Source organism: Aplidium turbinatum, chromosome 17, assembly GCF_918807975.1.
Source record: "Aplidium turbinatum chromosome 17, kaAplTurb1.1, whole genome shotgun sequence".
In the NCBI taxonomy this organism is placed as follows: Eukaryota; Metazoa; Chordata; class Ascidiacea; order Aplousobranchia; family Polyclinidae; genus Aplidium; species Aplidium turbinatum.
In genome coordinates this window covers 9,551,704-9,572,850 of record NC_137488.1, presented here as the reverse complement: position 1 = coordinate 9,572,850, position 21,147 = coordinate 9,551,704, and the positions used below count along the sequence as shown (strand labels likewise).

At 35.3% G+C, this 21,147-nt stretch overlaps 1 protein-coding gene across 1 annotated transcript; it reads left to right on the top strand.

Annotated features, from left to right (window-relative positions):
- The first annotated feature begins 6,026 nt into the window (after positions 1–6,026).
- LOC145786544 (uncharacterized) lies at positions 6,027–21,051 on the top strand. Its single transcript, XM_082598217.1, has 17 exons — positions 6,027–6,152; positions 9,386–9,483; positions 10,011–10,305; positions 10,472–10,649; positions 11,935–12,060; positions 12,143–12,308; positions 12,680–12,797; positions 12,974–13,124; positions 13,870–13,962; positions 14,694–14,836; positions 15,032–15,158; positions 16,763–16,978; positions 17,330–17,645; positions 18,709–18,820; positions 19,341–19,424; positions 19,724–19,830; positions 20,727–21,051. The coding sequence occupies exons 1-17, from the start codon at positions 6,035–6,037 to the stop codon at positions 20,973–20,975; spliced, it is 2,697 nt and encodes an 898-aa protein (XP_082454343.1). The 5' UTR covers positions 6,027–6,034; the 3' UTR covers positions 20,976–21,051.
- The last annotated feature ends 96 nt before the right edge of the window (positions 21,052–21,147 follow it).

Below are 21,147 nucleotides of genomic sequence, written 5' to 3'. Positions count from 1 at the left end.
GTATTTTAACTGCAAAACATCAACAATATAATTCAACAATCAAAATATATTAAAGCAACATATTTTTATTTGTCATAAATGAAGTTATTAAGTAACCTCCCCCCTCAACATTCAAGTAGCCCATGGAAAGCAAATGTAGACTAAAAAAAAAAGTTTGTTGAATTTAATCACACAGTGACACCCACAACCAAACTCATTTTGGCAAACAGAAGTTTTAAACTTTTTTCTACATCCGATTCGATTTGTGAAATCATAAAAGCTTGTTTACGTTTCTTTTCATTCATGAACTGATTCTTTGTATGCGAACTATATTGTACATGACAAACATTTTGTTGGATAGTCAATGGTCATTTCAAGCAACAGTACAAGAGAGATTTGCTTATGCAGTTTCTTGATTTATGAAATGAGTATTATTTTGTAGAATGACTTAAACAAGGCCTAATGTCGTCTAAAAGTGAACTATACTATAAAACTTAGTTAGACTCTTTTTATTTGAACGAAAATTGGATATTTGATATTGAAAATAGTAAGCAACTTATTTAAAAAAAACGAAACAACACAGCGGAATTGAGTCTGTTATAAAACCACAAATGTTTTAGGCTATAATCTACAATCCATCATTTATCCTCATTCAAACCGAGAGCTTGATGACAAAGTCTGATTTGTTTGAGCTAATATACCATGCTGTTGTTTTGTTTTGCTATGGTTTTACAGAGTTAGTTATAACCTCTTTACTAAATTTGTATGTTTGAATTCGTTTTGGAACAGTTAGTTCACTTATCATATTTTAAACATTTCATTTATTGTCTTCACAGAGATCTTTTGAAAGCAGACTTTTTTCTTTAGTTTAATTTCTCGCTGTTCTTAAGTTTGTGAGAAATAGGCCTAAGTTAGAAAGTCTAGTTCGGAGCAAGCAGTAGGCTAAGTGTACATGTCTTTGCTTAAATCAACGATTTAAAAAGTATTTTACAACTTTGTAAAAATGAAAAAGACATTAACAACATACAAAATTAACATCAACACTCGAAAACGAATTATGAAATGTTATATCTGGACTACGTGACTTTACAATGCAGAAACATGGACACTGTCATCACAAATGGTTAAACGACTTGAGGCATTTGAAATGTGGATTTATAGAAGAATGCTTAAAATTTCATGGAAGGATAAAATCACAAACAAAGATGTACTATCCAGAATACAAACCAACACGGAAATTCTACGAACAATTAAATCAGAAAAATTAAAATATTTTGGCCACATCATTCGCAATAATTCTATTCAAAGACAACTACTAGAAGGAAAAATGAACGGCAAACGAAATAGGGGCAGACCACCAAGAATTTAGACTAATGATATTGAAGACTGGTCTGGACTTAATTACAAAACTGCAGTAAAAAAATATCACAACAGAGAAACTTGGCGTCTCATTGCCTCCAACCCTCGACGAGAGGAAGGAACTTAATGATGATGATGAAAAAGTATTTTAAAAATACCAGCTAAACGTACAATTGGTGAAATAGACGCTGAGTATATGTAATGAAACAGACGCCTTGCCTGTCGGATTTCATTTGTTTATAAACGTAAAAATAAAATGTTGATGAAAGCTTAACGTTTTGGTCTTAAGTACGGAAGTTAATAAGATATGCTAGTAGGCTACAAGCTAAATAAACACTTCATTATTAATGATTACCCAGTTTTCAAGAAAAACGATTTTAGCAAACGAGACGTTTATGTAATATTATTATCAATTGTGCCAGTATGCTACAAAACTACGTGATTTAGATTAGTAAAACTTTAGGGAAACTACAGAAATATTTCATTCCCATTCCTGTTCATATCCTGCACTTTTAAATTTTATCGCTGATTTAAATGCAATTAAGTTAGATACTAGTAAACTACTTAACAATTTCTGCTGCAACAATTTGGCTTTAAACTTGATGCACAAAAGTCTGAAAACAAAAAGTCAGAAAACAAAAGTCATCTGAAAACAAAATGGATTAAAAAGTTATTGGCTGAGCATTCGCTCAACTGCTAACTTGTATGTCATTTATCGAGAAAGCTAAAAAATAATGACAAAAATTAGAAAAATCAATATGCAAAACCAAAACAATCTGTGTTTTGCTATCATAATTTAATCAAAACTTTCAAAGAGTGTTCAGGATAAAATCATTACCTTACGTTCAACCAATGTACAAAAACCACCTCCAAGTAGCCATGAGTGAACTAATTGATCAAGTGGTGACCTCAAAATCGGATCTAAACTGAGTTACCGTAACTAAGATGCCTTTGATATTTTTCCTGTTTTCTCCGCACAAATCTTTTATGTTTCACATATTATTGCAGTAGGCTGCATTATGACTCTTTCGTTATCATCATCATTTTCAGGAGGTGGTAAGCCTTTCCTTTTACTTGCCAATCCAGTCGATCGTGTGTTTTGTGTACTAGATTGTTGTTCCACATTCTTTACCAATGTCGTCTCTTCATCTTAATTTTGGTTTTCCTCGTTTGCGTTTGTTGACCCAGGGTGTCCAAGCTGCTGGTTTGTTAGTCATCTGTTGTTGTGATATCTATTATATGACCTGCCCATGACCATTTTAGTTTTTTGATTGTTATTGCAATATCCTGTAATTTTGCTTGATTTCGAATCTATTCGACTGTTTTTTTGTCTCGTTATCTTGAACCTATCATAATCCGTTCATGTGCTTTTTGCATTGATCTTAGGTTTAAGGGTTATTTTTTTTGTAAGTTTCCAAGCTTCCGCGCCAACAGTTGAAAGGATGCATTGGTTGTAGACTTGTTTTCTGAGAGAAAGGGACAATTTAACCATGTATTGAACTTGCTCTGCCGAAGGCTTGCCAACTAAGTGATGTTCTTGTTATTTCGTTTCTTTTGCTGGAGCTAGATGAAATTTTTTGACCAAAGTAAATATATTGATTGACCTTTTCGATAACTGTCTGACTCTTTTGTCTAACTTTTTACAAGTCTTTTAGTTCTAATTAGCAAAAAACCTCTACAAACCATTTTACTATTCGTTTTGTAATCAGTAGGCTATGGTGCGGTTGGCCATCATCTTTCGTTGAGCTTGTATAATTAATCGCTTAAAGATTACCAAATATTAATTATTACATGATACCAAAAGTGCAAGGACACTGAAACTATTAAACTAATATTTGCCTTGACGCATTGTTCTAAATTTGTAAATAAAAACTTGTTGGAAGAAGTTTTAGGTAATTGATGACATGTATTCTTTGATAAAACCATTAAATTTTGAAAATTATTAACAAACGTAAACTAGAAAATAGTTTCCACATACAGCATGACATGCAATTTTATGTGCTTGTGCAAACATCTGTGTTTGCGCATTTCATTTATTAAAAGTATCAGTCTTCGTTATTCAAAACTTTTTTAGTCGCTTGCTTCAGCAAAATTCAATATCGATGTATCGCCAACGAAGGCTTATATCTTGCGTTGTCTAACTCAATTCCTTTCAACCGATTTTCCATGGAATATCGGTCAAAAATCAAAATTACAAAAAGCTTCGAATTTGTCTTTTTGCAATTTCTGCTCGAATATGAAATTTGTGCTAACCCAAACAGACCCAGATATCGCAATGAGAACAATTAAACGTGAATAAATTGTTACTGTGTTGTTTATTCTATTGCATCATTATAAAATTTCGTTTGGTGTTCCGCAAGATTATTTCAATGCGTAAAGTCTTCCGTGGCTCAAAAAAAAAAAACTTAAAAAAACTTAAAACACACAGGTCTAACCAACGTCTAGCTATTTATAGCAAACAATCGAACTTGACTAATGTTTCCTTTTATTTTTCTTTTTTTGGTGGATTTACATTTCCTTGTGGCGTGTATAGTGGTATGTTAAATTGTCCGTGAATGATTTTATCATTGCAGGTTGTACTGTAGGTAGGTGATTTGTGTAGTTTTATACACACGTTAAACAAATAAAATGTCACAATGTGAAATAAGCTTCGTCACTAGACACCGTTGTTTATTGGTTATTCAGTAAATCAAAACTTGTAGCGTACATCGTCGTCTTTTACCGTAGCCCATTGATTTTGCTTTTTTAACGTTCGTTTGAATGAAATACTTAACCGCAATGACACACTTATATTTTAAAATAAAAATAACATATCTACAGTAGTAATATCCCCTCATCATTTTTGCACTGACAAAGTCGTGACAATCAACAGGTTGGTATTGCGGAAAAATAGTTGTCACAGAACACTCCTGTACGCGAAACTATAGTTCATTGCGGGCATCTTGACCAAGCACTTTATATGCAAGGTATTTGCCCATTTCGCATTCCATGACGCTTTCTGCTTTGTAACATTCTCCCGCATTTTGTATATTTTTTTAACACAATATAGCGAAACCTAATTGCTACAATTCTGAAAAAAAAAACACAAAAAAGAATTTTGAAATTTTCAACATAAAACCAGTAACCAATTCACCAAAATCAGGTCTTGTTGAAAAGCCAAGTTGGCCTTGTTAATTGAATGATTTTGGTCGAATAAAAAGTGTGCGTCTGAAACGAAAAGGCGGTGTAGATAAGCCTATTGGACCATTACATTTGCCAAAAGCGATCAAGCAAGATAAAATTTGTTGCATTTTTCTAAGGGCAAGTCCCTACACCCAGGTTTTTTTTTAAGGTTTGGTTTGGGTTACCGCTAAGTAGTTTTAAGAGACCGCAAGTGTTTTATTTAAATACCAAAAAATAGCCATATTTGCTTAAACGAATTATTTATTAGGCTACTGGCAGTGCACAATCACAGAACAGATTTTTCACAGAACAAAACTACATACAATCAACGCAACATAAAATGAATTATTCGACAAGGCACAGCTTAAATGATTATGACAGCGACCAAACAGCCTGCCCAACACGGCCGCCAAACAAGTTTGCTGCACAATCAATCAAAGACCAGCTCAGTGGCCGAGTGGTTTCGCCTTCGGCTCTGGTGCTGGTAGATCTGAGATCGATTCCAGGTCGGGTCAAACCGAAGACTTTAAAAACGGTACCGATTGTGTTCTATCTTGCATAGCGCAGTGAGAATGAGTCGGGTAATAATGTGATAACATCGTAAACCTGATATAAATTAAAAATGGGCCCTGTCGCTAAAAGACCTTAGCTGTTGTAGAGCGACAATAAATAAAACCATAACATTATTATTATTATTATCAATCAAACAAAGTGTGCTTGTTGGCTTCTGCTTGTTATGTTTCAACACGTAAAAACTGATCATTATGCGCCATAAATCAGAAATAAACATTGACGAGTATCGAAGGTGCACTTCTTTTGTGAATAGCTCTTTGCTTCAGCTGTTAGCTGTACCTCCACTTATTCTTTTTTCCGGGCGTGAACTATTGATCGTAGGCTATATTCGTATTATCGACAAGACATAGCGAGAAACAACCATTACTTTTCTACTGTAGTTGCAAGTCCAAATTTTGGGAAACCGCTGGAGAAATTTGGGGGACCGTTTCGGTCCCCCAAAACACCTTAAAAAAAACACTGCCTACACCCCTTCCGATACTGCTTCCATCTTGTTGCCTTAACTTTTTAATTGTTTATTGTGCTTAGATTTTTTGTTTGTTTTAGAGGTCTTGTTCTCTCTTTCTCGTTCTCAAAATCATTTTGAAAAATGAAAAAAACTAAAGCAATCGAAATCAACTTTCTTTCAATGCACCGAAGAGATTGCTGCAGTTTATAATATATTTTTAGGTATTTTCTTTCAAATCATAAAAGAGTTTTAAAATCATGTAATTTTCGCTTTGTATGAAACTACATGTGCTTGAGAAGTTACTGATTTTTTTATTTTGTATTTAAACGCGCTTTGAAATTTGGAATCTGACGAAAAGAACCTTCGTGATTAGTTTTTTTTTTCTTATTGTTCCTTATATGACATCATAATAGCAAATTTTGGCAATAAAAAAATACAGAAATATTAACCAATCACATTTGCAACATTTTTTTGTTATGATAAACTTTTGTGACATCAGTAAAGAAGACAGCCATGTTGCTCAAATACTCGATTTTGCTGTGCTACGTAGCGTACACACACAGTATGCTCGATTACAACACTCACTCAAATTCACATTTTGCTAAAAGATTATCAACTATTTGGAAAAAAGGTATGTATGCTGCAAACTCTACGTAAAATAAAAATCTGTGGTAACTTTTGGGGTAGGCTTAACCTAAACAAACTAAGCGGTAGCTTAAGATCTGCAAACCACAAATTTAGGGACCTGCATTTAATCAAAATATGTACTATATTTATAGAGACGTCATAAAACACATTTACACAGGAAATGTCACCTCCACTTGGTTTGACTAGCTGGTGTTGTCGTTGTGCACAGTCAGAAAAACGTTGAATTATACTTCTCTCATAAATTTACAACAACAAAACCTAAAAAAGGCGTTTTGTTGAATGCGACATTTCGGGTGGTGAATGTAGTGTGCGGTGATGAAGCGTAGCAACATAGTAGCCTATATGTGAACAGTATAGCTTACCGAAAAGAAAAAGGCTCATCACCTTGGCGAAAGAAAACTCAGGCTACAACAAGTTATACAAATTGCTGATAGACCGGGAGCCCGCGACGTTCACCCTAGGTGAAAAATATACCGATTTCTATTCATACAGCGATGTCCGGTGATATGCTGGTACTCATAATCTGGAAGACTGCCGAGCCGCCGGTGGTGGGTGTGGGAATGGGGCGCATTTTTCATGGCCCAAAAATGCGCTAGGTCAGCTGAAATATTTACCGCGTGAAACTTAGTTAGTTGTAAAGCAAATTGCTTCTAAATGATTGTCTGGTATGTGACAGAAATTTTTGATGGTGGGGAGAACTGACAGACAATTTTATACCCCCCAAATTTGCGCTAGATCTACTCTATATGTAATCATGTAACCAGCATAGAGTAGAGTTGCAAAATCTCTTGCTAAATTAATGCATACCTAGAAGGTTCATTTTGCAAGGCAAGACAGACTCTTTAACCGTTATTCCCTTTACAACACCAGAAGCTTCTCCCACGGAATAGACTACGACTCTTCTTACTGAGAATAAGCTTGAAGCTGTGCCTCACTTAGAAGGGTCTGGAACAGAAGAATTTATCTTTCTGTTTCAGTGTATACAGCTTCTTCCGTTCCTCCCAGTTTTGGTAGTGATCATTTCCTTTTCAGGGTCTTCATGCAATTGATTAGCATTTTGGTACGTATCGTGAAGTGAGACTTGCCATCAAGGATTTCATAGTAATCTCATACACATACCCCTACAGTTGCAAGAGTATAGGACTGTTTACAATACCATCAGAAGATCATCCTTGTTGTGATTAAGCTGATTATGCAAATGCAGTCACCAAGCTTATCACATAATTGTAATTTTTACATAGCCTTCTCTATTGAATATCTGAAACGTTCACTTAGAACCCGTTAATGATCCTAAACCTAAACCAAATAATGTTTTTGCTTTTGTAGCCTACGTAGCCTACTTACAGATTAAGCGATATAGGCTACATCCGCTACAATCTCACCTAAGCTACGAAATATCATGCTTTATCGCAAAAGTTACTATCCGTTAGCCACATCATCATCGGGACGGAGTTAGCTTACGATGATTGTACGCAACTGATCAATGACATTCTTTTCAATTCTGCTTGTTGTTTGTTCGTAAAATATCACTCCAAAGTTTGGACACTCTTTTGAAAAGAAGTCCCGGAAAAGAAGTCTGTCAAATTAAGTCACTGCTGCTTTTACACATTGTGTTGACAAAAAAAAAATTGTAAAATCTATGAGTAACTCCAAGAATTCACTGGTGTGAATGTGATCTTGAGATATCCTAAAGTACTCCTGACTTGAAGATAACAATAAGTAGCCGCCTGATAACCCTTTGAAACGTATGCGTAAATTAAAACTTGAAAAGTAGTTGCAATGTGATGGTAGACTAACTACACACACATAATCCAGTGGTGGTTTTCAAACTTTTTAGGACTAGAGTAGGCTACACAAACAATTTCAACACCTATTGCAGCACAACTATTAGCTTATTTATTGCGTCAAATTTTTTTCGAAATGATGGTTTTTACAAACTGTTTTGAACGGCTACTAATACATATTCATATACTCGTTAGCTTGATGATTTGTTGCATAACTAAAGTAAAGTTTCATTGCTGTTTGTTCTAAAAGTCTGGTGCATGGAATAACGGTTTATTGTCTTAGCTTGTAGCATTGTAGAAAGATATGAAAAAATCTTGTCACGTAGTAAAATGGTGGGAGTAGTTTGATGATCAAGCAATTTACGTAGAGAGTTGTTAGCAAGTCATCGGTGCCTACTTTAACATAGCAGCAAATAATTCCTTTTAAACTAATTTGACAGTTTGCAGCTATGCGCTAGGGCCCTAACATTTAAATCACCAGATTTTTTAAACTAAAAGTAATACAAACCGATTTTTCAATATTGTATTGAGGCAATTAATTAATGCAGCTATAAAAATGCTTGATTGATTTAGTGCAAACTTGAGGGTCAACTAGGCCAACTTCAAGTCGTATGTCAGGAGACACCCACGATCAAATTTGTCTGTCACATACATTTTTGTGAAGCATTACACTCACAGATTAATTTTCAATCGATTTTATCCGGTAACTATTTCATCTGATCTAGCTCAAGTTAGGGGCTTACTTACTTTAGGTCGTCTGTCAGGGGACACCAACCATCAAATTTGTCTGTCACATACATTTTTGTGAAGCTTAACACTCAGAGAATAATAATCAATTGGTTTTATCCGGTAAATTTTTCATCTGATATAGCGCAAATTTGGAGGTATGAAACTTGTCTGCCAGAGCCCCCAACCACCAAAAATATCTGTCACATTCCAGACAATCATCTAGAAGCAATTTACTTTACAACTAACTAAGTTTCAAGCGGTAACTATTTCAGCTGACCTAGCGCATTTTTTGGGCCATAAAAAAAACCCCATTCCCCTACCCACCACGGTGACCCGGCAGACTTCCAGATTATGAGTACCCACAATGTGGGTGATAATGTTCGGTGATATGTCATATCACCAAACATCGCTGTATCAATAGAAATTAATAACTTTTTCACCTAGGTTGAACGTCGCGGGCTCCGGTCTATGAGCTTGTTTGATTTCATTTACTTGATATTTCATCCCTCAGTGTCATCCCGATCTTAAGTCCATGTGTCTTTGTGCAATCTGTCATTCTCTGAACACTGAGAAGCTACAGTATAGCCTATAATAGAAGATATCAGCAAATACTTTTGCTTTGCATTGTTTCTGAAAGCAGGTCAAGTAAAGTTTACCTCAAAAGTGCTACTTACTTTTGAACAGAAAGTTTTTTCTTTTTCAGAGAAAAGGGTTTTTAAACGAGCAGCTACAAAAGCTCATGACGTTGACATCAGCAGACACCCAGATATCGTGTTTCTTGTCCAAACCGCTGGAATGACGGTTGGTGAGCGAAGAGTGATGAAAAATATTTTATATATAAGCAAGAAATATGACAAATGTCTTTCAAAATAAAAGTACATGTCGCCTATAAGAGATGTCTAGAAATCTGTGATGTAGCCTACTTTTCTAAAATGAGTTTGGTATAATCTTGACGTCGATTGCTTGCAAATTATAATCAGAAACTTCAAAAGTAAATTGGTCAGCAGGGCTGAATTGTGAAGCAGCCAGTTAGTTTACTGTCGTGTTAACTTGAACTGCTTTTCTGAGGATTGTATTTACGCGCTACCAAAAGCGTTTTTTTTTAGGAGGTTGTTTAACTTTGCATCAATGAGAAAAATTGATACAAAATAACGTTTTACATGCATAGACTATTTATTATGATCATTATATGAACATAACAACTTGCTCAAAATGAGCCCACAGCACTCTCAAATTTTGATTTACGAGCTCAATTGAATTTTCAAGCAATTCAAGTCATAAAAGCTTCATTCTGTAACTGTACCTGAAGCAAGTTTTACTGACTGCAGGAAGAAGATTTCAAACATTTAAAGAACTTCGTAGGTTTGGGAATCCTGGAACTGACCGCTGTTTATGAAAAGAAAAAGTCAAGCAGGGTTGGACTAAGCTTTTTTACAGCATTAATTCACCACCGAATTACTTATGATGACTGCTGTGCTAAAGGCAGATCACATCTGCTGAAAATGATTAATGAAAATGTAACTCGAGACCATAAGATTTTGCATCGTCTGCGAGATCAGCAACATCACAAGGATCTTTCACCGGACTCTATTGATGTCGAATATGGTTTTAGGGGAATTCGAGGTAAGGACAGTTTGAATGTGTTGGTTCGTTTTGAATCTTTATCCTCGGACTGACAAAGCCTCTGATACGTTGAATAGTTTTTAAGATCTTTGTGGCTGTCAAATTGTTACCAAAACTCTAACTTTTTGCACAGTAAGGTGTTACTAAAGAGTTTTTATAACAATAGAAAAATATTTATCAAGAGGAGAAGGGAGAGACAAGCCGACCTTGATCATCTTCGTGGCTAATTTTCAAGCAGAAGAAGCAAGTTTTTGGAGTCTGGCAAACGCATTTGATGAAATCCAGGCTTGTAAAGAAGCTGGTGCCTGGATCACAGTTATAATAGTCGACCCACTTGATGAAAGGTGCAATTTTACATGTGTCTTTTTTAAATCACTTCTCAATGGTTTTGTAATCAATTGCACTGTTCGGATAGTGGTTCTCATAGCCGTAAGGGAGCAATAAATTATCTGGAGGGGATGAAATAAAATTTTCCTATACACTATAATACACAAGTAAATATTTTATTGATTTTGGAGCCACTGAGTCGTATTTTTTTATGGAATGGCAGTTTTATAGAATGTTTAGACAAATTCCATTTAATTTAATATTTTGTGGCCGCTCAAATCAACATGATAGCCTACTGTGGTAAATAAACTAAATTAATAAGATTTTGTTATTTGTATTATTATACAACGTCAATACGAGTTCACCGAAGAAAAATTCTAGAGTATCGGTACATAATTTGTACAACTTGCAATTTTTCTAATTGACGCAATGCAGTTTCTTTTAATTTAACAACTTTTGTCAAAATACTGGTAATTTCTTTCCCCAAATATGTGATATTTTGAAAACATGAAGAAAAAATACCTCTCCTGCCCCATGATTTGTACGTCTATGGTCGAAGGAATCATTAAGCTTTTGATTTTGCAATAAAAATTATCTTTCAGATGTGCTTGCAGTAGCATCTACAGACTTATTAATTGAAAAACATTCTAACATTTTTTGCTTCATTGGAACTGCAGGGTCGAGGTTAATTCCGTTTTGACGTTCACAGTGCTAGGAATTTAAAGCAAATTGATATCAGCACAGATTCATGAGGGCTGTTACTTCCATTAGGTGATGGTCGAACTGATTTGATATTTTGCAATGCTTTTTAGTCACATCACATTCGCTACTTTTAATTTTATTCACTCCCAAAAATAAAACTTGCAAATCACAATTGGTAAAGTAAAATGCGACAAAGAACTTGATAATTTTTTTGCTGGGTTTTGCTGGTCGCACATAGAAAGTAACTTTAACAAGTTCATCGCTGATTCTCGTGTTTTTATTTAACGTTATTATGGCTGCTGGTAATTGATTTGTTTTGTTGGCTATTTGGGCAAGTGGTGAGACCGCCAACGTGACGTCAGTTCGACACTGCTCCAGTGCACAAAACTGTGGACTGACAAGACAGTCAACTGTAAGCCAAAAATAATGGTAGCAGCTTACTCGGTGACTACGTTCCTTCGCTACATCCAGCTGTTGGTTTTGTTGCATCTGTGATGGCAGCAGTGCATTGCATGTTGACGCAATTGTGACAAAAAGGGATTGTTTTTTATTAGTGTTTTCTGTTTTGAGTCTAAAGTCATTTTAACTGTGATTTTGCAGACAACCAGAAATCAAAGAAGACGTGGCTTCATTTGCTGCAACAGCGAAGATGAGAGCAAAACGCCAAACCGGTTTCAACAGAACAAGAACACAAAAGAATCACATTAAACTGAGGAAATTTGTTAAGTAGGCTAACTTAAAAAAGTTTTTACCATTAGTGAAAGAAAGATCGCGAAGAGTGACAAAATGTGTTCATGTTTATCTGTAGCTCCCGTCAATTTGGTGACGTCATCTTAGACAAAAGCTATCATAAGGAATTGAAAAAAATGGTCGCTGACGCGAAAAAGGGCATGCTGAAGAGCGTGGTGAGGTCAAACGAAAAGAGATTGGAACCGAAAAACCTCTATAAAAATTTAGTTCTACTGTTTGCTCAGGTAAAATCTCATCAACACAAAGCTTTTTGTTCTGTATTTTAGTAGACATGCAAAAGAGCAAGTCAAAGGTACAAACGTACTACTTTCTATAGGCAACAAGTAAAAAAAAAATAAAGTAACCTGCTATAGCAACAACTAATAATGATATGAAATTACTTGACGCCGCTTCGATATTAGTTTAGATTTTTTGTGATTGTGCACTTTTCTGCTTTGTATCACATGCAAATTTGTCTAATTTTTATTACTCACGCTTACAGAATTTAATTTATGCAAAAAAGAACACAGTTGGTGCAATTCTTATACTTTAGTGACCACCTTTAGTTCTTATTGAGAGCAGTTCAATTTATTGTGCATTTTATCACTCACCATAGCAAATGGCAAGTCGCCCCGAAGATGGATTTAAAGTCAGAAATTATGTTGAGCTTGGGCGACCTCCGGTGGCTTCAAACCTTAAAAGATTGATAAGAAAAACTGCTTCTTGGTTTGGAGGTAAGATGAGTTTTATGCTAAGCATAAAGTGTCGATTTAATAAAAAATAGCCCATACTGTGGTAAAAAAAGATCAAACAGCAATAATATACGCTTCAAATTCTCTACTTTCTTGCAGCTTTTAAATTCCAGTTCAGCTACAGCTAAGTGTGTGCAAAGACATGTTTGTTTTTGCAGACGGAGAAGTTAACTCTACCTGCGTAAACACAAAGCATTTAAGCGATAGGGCTTTGTGGACCCCTGGGTACTTCAGGTCAGCAACTTATCCCGAAGGTGTTCATTGCCAATGGATGATAAGAACACGACCTGGGTACTTCGTCAATCTCAAGTATGAGCAAATAAAATGTTGGCGATCTTTAATCAATTTTCTATATGAAATATTTGAACGTTAAATCCAATTTTTCAAACTGAATTCGTTTGCGACAATCAGTGCCGGATTATCCATAAAGCTGAGCCAGCTGAAGCTTTAGGTCCACGAAAATTCGGCCCACCATAAACAAGAAAGTTAGACACCTCATGGAAAAAGGTTTAATATTTGGTAACATTATTCACGACTTTGCAACTGCAAAAGCGACAAAGGTCACCGTTAAGAACAGAGATCCTTAAACTTTTTTGCTGTGACTCCCTTGACGCCACTTGTAAAACTTTTTCCCCCTTTTCTCGTTTAAGTTTTAAAAGAAAGTCAAAGAACCTAAATTCTATATGTTTTGGATTTTAAAGCAAAGTTTATTTTCTATTATCCATTATTACGGTAAATAAAAAGATTCAGTGGATTACAATATACTTATCTTCCCATCAATGTGAAAGATGTAGCTTCTTTTTCGAAGCCAGCGGTTTAATTCGTGGCTTAGTTGAACACAATGCACATTGCACAATGCATGTTAGGTTCACAGTTAAGTTTGTTTCTAGTTTGTGTCTTTACACAAACAAGTGCAGAAAAAATATTTTCACATCAAAATACGTGGCCTAACAAACAGCCATTGTTACCGAACAATGAAAAACCATGCTTTTGTCATTCATAAAGCAAAAGCTTTGACTTTCTGTTTTTAATACCTTCCATGTCTGTCTTACAGATTTGACTTTTTCAATACTGAAGACACATTCGATCCAGTCACAGTTTACGACTATCTTGAAGGCAACGATGAAGACATCATTGTAACTTTAAGGTGATCTTTGAAAGATACTTTAACTAAAACTAAAATATCTTTAAAATTTGTAAAAATGATTTTTGCAGTTTCTTGAATTAAGGTTTTCGAATTGAAAAATGTCGTGTAGTTCACTACAAGTTTTAAAGCCAAAGAGCGAAACATTAACTTGGAAATATTACAAACGACATGTAGTAGGGTACAGAGTTCCATACTTTCTCAACTTTAAGTAGAAAACATTTTAATAACTTTGCAAAAGTATGCAAACGTTCCTTATTCTTTACATTGCTTTCAAAGTGTGGGACAAACTCCCCCAAGAACGATTTAAAAAAAAAAAAGAAAGTCAAAAAATGATAACAAAAAAAGAATAAGGGACCTTGGTAAATAGCATGCCTGATTTATGCATTATGCAATCGATCAAGATTTCATTGGTGTCGAGAAACAGATCGCAGATCACATCATCACCGACCGTATCATCTTTAAGCCACCTAACGGAGTACAGAAGGTCTGCGCGTTTTTAATGATAAAATCAAAGACCGACTGCTCTCTTGCATCCTTCCTGCTTAGTTCGGCAACTGGGGTAGTAAAAGAATAGACCCTCGGCCTCAGAGGCTCACACGACGAAGAAGAAGATATTATGCAATTTATATGAAAAAGTATTTTTGATTACTTTTGTTGGTGTCAGATGTACAACTCATCGTAAACCAGTTTAGAAATAAGGCATTGATTCAAACAAAATGTTGGGATCACAGCGGATACTTCTCATTGTACGATTTACCGGAAGTGCAAAGTACAGCCGAAGAAATGATGGTCGATTTCAAGTCCGACGGAGGGAGCAGCTACACTGGGTTTCATGCTACATGGACTGCCAAGATTATAGTCTACAAACTGAAAGGTAGATAACACAAACTGTAAACTGATAATTCAAATCACAAATTAACGTTTTAATTTAACAAAGGCTAAACAAATAAGTATGATTTATTATAATAGATCTTCTCTCAGTTACAGCTCTCAAACTTTACAGAGCAAAAGTGTTGCCAAATATTCCAATCTACTATTTTTTCTCATTGTAATTCTCTTGCATTTCCAGAAGCTCAACTGGTATACTCAATTGATGTGTCCACGAGTCATCGCATCAAAGAACTTCAACTAATCAAGCAATGGATCAAAATATCAACCAGTTATTTTGATTTTGTAGAAAAAAGAGCAAACAACAAGTAAAACAATTACGCAACACCTTAGAACTTAACATTACTTTAATCTAAACTGAAGTAAGTTTAATAAAAGAAAAAAAGTCACTAACATTTTTGGCTTTCCTCAGAAGAAGCCTATATCAGGAAATCTATATAAACCAGGGCTGTGGAGTCGGGTAAAAACTATAGAACTCCGACTCCTCAGTTTATAACTGATCGACTCCGAACACATTAAAATCCCTCCGATTCCATGACTCCGACTCCACAGCTCTGACAAAGCTGTGAAACTGGGCGAAAAATATACAACTCTGACTCTTCGGTTTATAACTGACCGACAACTCTGACTCCGGACACGTCAAATCTCTCCGACTCCTCGACTCTATGACTCGACTCCACAGCCCTGGTATCTATCAAGAAAACACAACGTAGAAAAAGGTGACAAGCCGCCATGACATCACTGCTTATTCAGCAAGAAACTGTGGTGATTGATACGTTGAGCTTTAAAATAACTTTACAGTAGTTTGAAACTGTGACTCATGCCTGGAGGAAAATGTAAAACGAGCCATCGAAACTATGTTTCTGGCACGCTTTGCACGCTAGACAATGTGGTCTTTGATCGTTATTTGCTCGTAAGAGTCAAGTTGGAATGCTGCTAAGAAAATGCCCAATTCAGGCTTTATTGAAACAAGGTTGGTTTGAGTGGAGACGTTTCGCCCCCTACAGCAGCATGATTCAGTCTCAAAGTGATTGAAATGTTGGTCGTTTGTCAATTTCTTTGATAAAAAGATTATTCTTTTCATTTTTCTTTTTCCTTTTCTGAAATAGTTTGTCTGGTGACTGGTAGTGTGGTAGGTTGTACTTGCAGTAAAAATATTTTTTCAAAGATAAACGACAAATAGTTATCAAGTTGAAACAAGTCTGTGACATTTTCATCAAGGCTTTTCCTCTCTGTCTTGTAAAATTGAGCAAAAGACAGCTATTACTCTTGTCGCAGCATTTCGCTACTGACAGCTGACGACATAAATTTTCTCACCTACCGTCGGACTCTAGCTTGGCAGCACTGTATGCCTAACACATATGCGTTTCACGCAGTTGAAAAAAACAAAACAAATCTTGGCTTGATACGCCATGTTTACATATCTTTATGAAACAATAAAACAATGAAAACTATTAATACTACAAAAAGTGCTCAATGCCAAGCAAAAAGGCAAAGCAGAGCGAATTAAATCAAATATAGTTATTACTATCTGAAGCCTTTACAAATTGTTTCACCTAACGGATCATCAGAAGGTCTTATTCAAATAGAATCAAATTTTATTCAAATTCAAATAGAATTCTATTTGAATAAGACCTTCTGATGATCCGTTAGGTGAAACAATTTGTAAAGGCTTCAGATAGTAATAACTATATTTGATTTATGAAACAATAAATACTATTAATACCACAAAAAGTGCTCAATGTTCAGCAAAAAGCCAAGAAGAACGAATTCCCAGTCCCAGTAAGGATGAAAAGGCTGTAGAGGTTTTTAGAAAGTAGTAACCGAATTTGATGTATTTTTTAATATAAGTTTTTATGAAACATTTTTATGCTTTTGCTTGCAATATTATTTTTGCATTTTTGGTCCACAGAAATGGGTTTCTGATAAGGAATCTACCAAGCCAATCCACGGGAAAGAGCAAAATGGGTCTTTTATCTTTTGGCGGAGAGAACAAAATTTTAAGAAATATTGATGAGCCTTCTCTGAACAAGACTCGGTTTTATCAACTTCTAGATAACTTAAACCACACGAAGGGAAACACTTACGTTGGAGAGGCTTTTGATTATGCAAGATTGAAGCAATTCAGGTTAGAAACCTAAAAGTTGTTTGTAAAAGAATAAGATTATAGAACTTAGTTATTTAATTTTTCTTTTCGCCTTTGCCTTTGATGAAATGGAATACGTATTAGACTTATCAGCTACACCTTTCAATATACCAGCACGTCAACGAATATAAAAAAGTACCAAGAATTTATGTGAACGTGATGCTGAGCCAATCTATTCCACTTTCCAGTTATCATAAATATAGACTACTAATAAAAAAAACTTTCAGACTTTAAAGCAGCATTAATGTTCTTTGCTTAAACATGATTTTTGACAACAAAGTTTCACCTATAACTCACCTTTTAATTTTTTTAAAGTGTTTGATACATTTTTAGGCTTTTACACGAAGATAAGCAATCAAGAAGCGCAGGCAGTGCCGTCCAAGGGGCAGCTTCATCTAAACTAATCTCAGGCAAAGGATCTGAGTGTAACAGTAAAGAAATTGCGCCGAGAATCGCTTTTGTCTTTACGGACCTTCAGTCGTTGGACCACCCAAAGCCAGCTGCAGATCGCTTGTGTGATGATGGAATCTTACCGGTGGTGATAAGATCTGGAAGAGTTAACCTCCGTGGTCTGGAGGAGGCAATCGGCTATTGTGGATTGTCGTACAGCATCAATATTCCTATACCTGAAATTATGTTAAAAATTAAGGTATAAAGCAGTGGTTCTCAACATTTTTGTCTTGGCTAACCCCTTTTAGTGCCTTCGAAGCGGTTGTAAACAAAGTTTATGTGACATTTTCATAAGTCGCGTCTCGTAATGGAATCAAATGTTTCATAAAGTTCGAAGCAACACACTTGGAGAAGAATTTGTTGAGCTCGCCATGTACTTCTGACGATTGATGACATTGACAAAGTTATGTTATGAGCTGTATGTTGGCAGATAGGAGCAAAAATCTGTAATCTACATCCTGATTTAATGTTTTTCGATAAATTTTATTGAAAATTAATTAAAGTTTGCTCCCTTTTTTCATTTGTAATCTACATTTCGTTGTAATCACACTCATGGCGAAACTGTGAGTGCTAATGGGCCTATAGGTTCCTGACTGACGTTTGCATTTCTAAACTAAGCATTGATCAGCAATCTGCTGTCTCAAAAGAAATAAGTTGAACATGACCTTATAAAAAGATTTAACTCTTTTATATAATTTTTTTTTGTTCATTTGTTAATTTTTTTTTAGTTAGGAAATTGAACCTTTGTGCGCAGCTTGAAGTTTCAAACGACATACCAGAGCGCCGCGACCCACAGTTTGAGAATCACTGTAATACACTAAGAAAGTAGGCCTATAAACAATTTTTAATGTCGTAACTTATTGATCATGCTGCAAACTTGGAAACTTTCAGGGACCCCTTGAAACCGACTCCTGTTGAGAACCGCTAATATGAGGCATATTCTAAATATGAATATTAATAGTTATTATAAATGTTTATATCAGCGAAGTTCATTGTTAAAAACTATTGTTTTTTTTCAAGCTTGCAACCACCAGATCACTTTTCAGAAAAAATATAGGCTACAGTAATTGTAAATTTGTCGGTGTTTTTAGTTGTTATGTACTTATAAGTTTACAATTTATAGGCAGTTAAAGCCTGTTGTCCTTTTTGCCTGTAAGAGGCCTCATTTTATTACTTTTGTCAAAAAGCAAAAAAACAAAGATCTCTTTATGAGCATTTGAATGTATCTTGATGTACTGCTTATGTTTGGCAAGCGCGTTTAGTGCAAACTCGGCTTGCTAAAGAACAAAACTGAACCGACCACAACAACTGAAGCTACGACAGAGGGCGGACCGACAACAACGACAAAACGTACCACAACGACGACAACGACACGTAAGTTTTTCGGTTCAAAGTAGGTTCTTCGAAATGCTGATTTTATAAGTGGCGGTTTTAAACTTTTGTCCAATTCTAGTTATCACGTAAAACAGGTAGCCTACAGTACAATGAGTATTCTGTAATGAAATGCTTTTCGTGATGTATTTCGTGCTAAATTGATTCGAAATAAAGTAGATGTTTTTTTTTGAAATACTGATTTAAATCTTGCCTTCTGATTGGTTAACAAAGCTGCTACAGCAACCTGCAGAATATAAATACGCGTACAGTATTAGATTAAACCTATGAAATAATAATATTTATAAGTTTATTATATAAATGCAGTGATTAAGCCAAATACTCCGCAACAAAACACTGAGAAACTTTTTTGGCACCACAACAAGGTGCAATTTTTTTCTCTTCATGTTCAAATGAATCGTTTGTATAAAAAGTTAAACATCACACACGCTTGGTTACTTAACAATTGATTGTATATCATCAGCCACGCCATCAGGCTAAGTTTAGTTTTTATCTTGTTCAGCTGCCATTCCAAGAACTATCTACCTTCCTCCGTACATGCAAAGACTCAACTATTATGGTCTTGCTGGTCTTTTAATCGCTATTGGTATGTGTTATTTACAAAGTTTAGCTACTGGATCATGGTATTAAGTAAAAACTTTCCAATCATTGTAATTTAGGCTACAACTGTAATTCGAATTAACTTTTAGTTTGTCGATCTCCATATAAAATTAGTGGCCTGATGTCGATAGAAAAATGAAGACTTTTCAAAGCTGAAAACTCGAAACTACTGCACAGTTTAAATTGAATTTTCACATGTTACCATTGTTACCTATATATATAACCTTTTTAAGCAGAGATGTCAATGACGACACAAAATTTGAATTTTTTAAATATTATTTGTAGGAATTATTCAGTCGCTGGTTTTAACAAATATTCTCTACTTCAACTGTTGCATGACTCCATTCATTCTCGTGCATTCTGCTGACTCAGAAGCTACGTTGTTTTCTGAGGTACAAAGACTTTGTTTTGTCTATAACGCATTTAAAGCAGCTACACACTAAGCTTTTCCTATCGTTAATTTAAAGTGTTATTAACTTACGACTGTAAAACTTCTTGAAGGTTGCTTAGAAGAAACTGTTTCCTTTTAATAGAACTGAAGATGAAAACAGTTTAGTTTTCAAAGGTATTGCTGAACATGATTTTAATAACTCCTACAGCTTTTGAAAATTTTTCAGTTTGTTAACGTAATATTACTAAGTATCTTCACAGCAGCAAAAACGATTTTTTTGTGACACGAAAGTCAAACTGAGATAAAGAAGATCCACTAACCTCGATTTGTTGCTAAACAAGTTGGAACCTTGTGCCATATATATATATACATACACCCCTCTCTCATAATTATGACACAATATTAAAACATAGGCCTTAGAAAAAAGACGTCCTAATTTTCAATGTTGCAAACTGAGGGATGGGTGAAACTGGTTTGGTTTGAATCTTTATCCTCGGACTGGGAAAGCCTTGATAGGTTATTATTGACAGTTTTGCATACTTGTAGAGGCTTTGAATCAATGACGCAGGCCCGGTCACCGAGATTGACAGAGTGAAGTTTCCGATTGTTGAAGTGTTTTTTCCAAGGGTTTTGTCCACCCACTAGGTGCTGCTGAATAGATATCAGTTTTTGAAATGCATTGCTCAAGCGCACACCCCGAGAGTCGAACCAGCGCCGCGTGATCTTGAGTCGGGTGCGCAACCACTGAGCTAACGGGGCGGACAACTCATGCTTAAGTCAGTTTCTTTCATGGGCAAAACGCAGCAGAAGCTTCAAAATAAACCATCTATAGGCCTATTTCAAGCACAGTAGATCTGTCACTTTTTTTAGTTTGTTTCACTCATGGCTTGTTTTCAGGATATGGAAGAGGAATTGGTTGAAAAACATAATGACGATCAGTTTTTTGATGAACCAACTCCGGTAAACAGTTTCTTTACTCTCCACGCCGCTGAAGAGGCTCCTGCTCCGTATGGAATTGATCAAAAACGAAAAAGCAACTTTGAAAAAAATAGAAAATGCTGTGGAGCTCAACGAGTGGTGCCTGGCATCAAAAGAAAATCCGTTCCAAAAAAGTTCCATGAAGACTTCTCTACTTCTGGAATTTAAGTTTTCATACCTAATAACACAGGATTTTCCCTCAAAATATTTTTTGTGTAATGCAAATTAAATCCTTTTCAAAGATTTCCTCTGTTTCATTCTTACATTCAGCTACATTTGGAGTAGTTAATCATGTGTCCTAGAAACCCCATCGGTATCACCGGAAGTAGCACCAAAGGTA

Coding starts and splice junctions, on each gene's coding strand:
- LOC145786544 (XM_082598217.1), top strand. CDS start 6,035: ATGTTGCTCAAATACTCGATTTTGCTGTGCTACGTAGCGTACACACAC. Junction 18,821..19,340: donor CACAACGACGACAACGACAC/GTAAGTTTTTCG, acceptor TATCTTGTTCAG/CTGCCATTCCAAGAACTATC. Junction 19,425..19,723: donor TGGTCTTTTAATCGCTATTG/GTATGTGTTATT, acceptor TATTATTTGTAG/GAATTATTCAGTCGCTGGTT.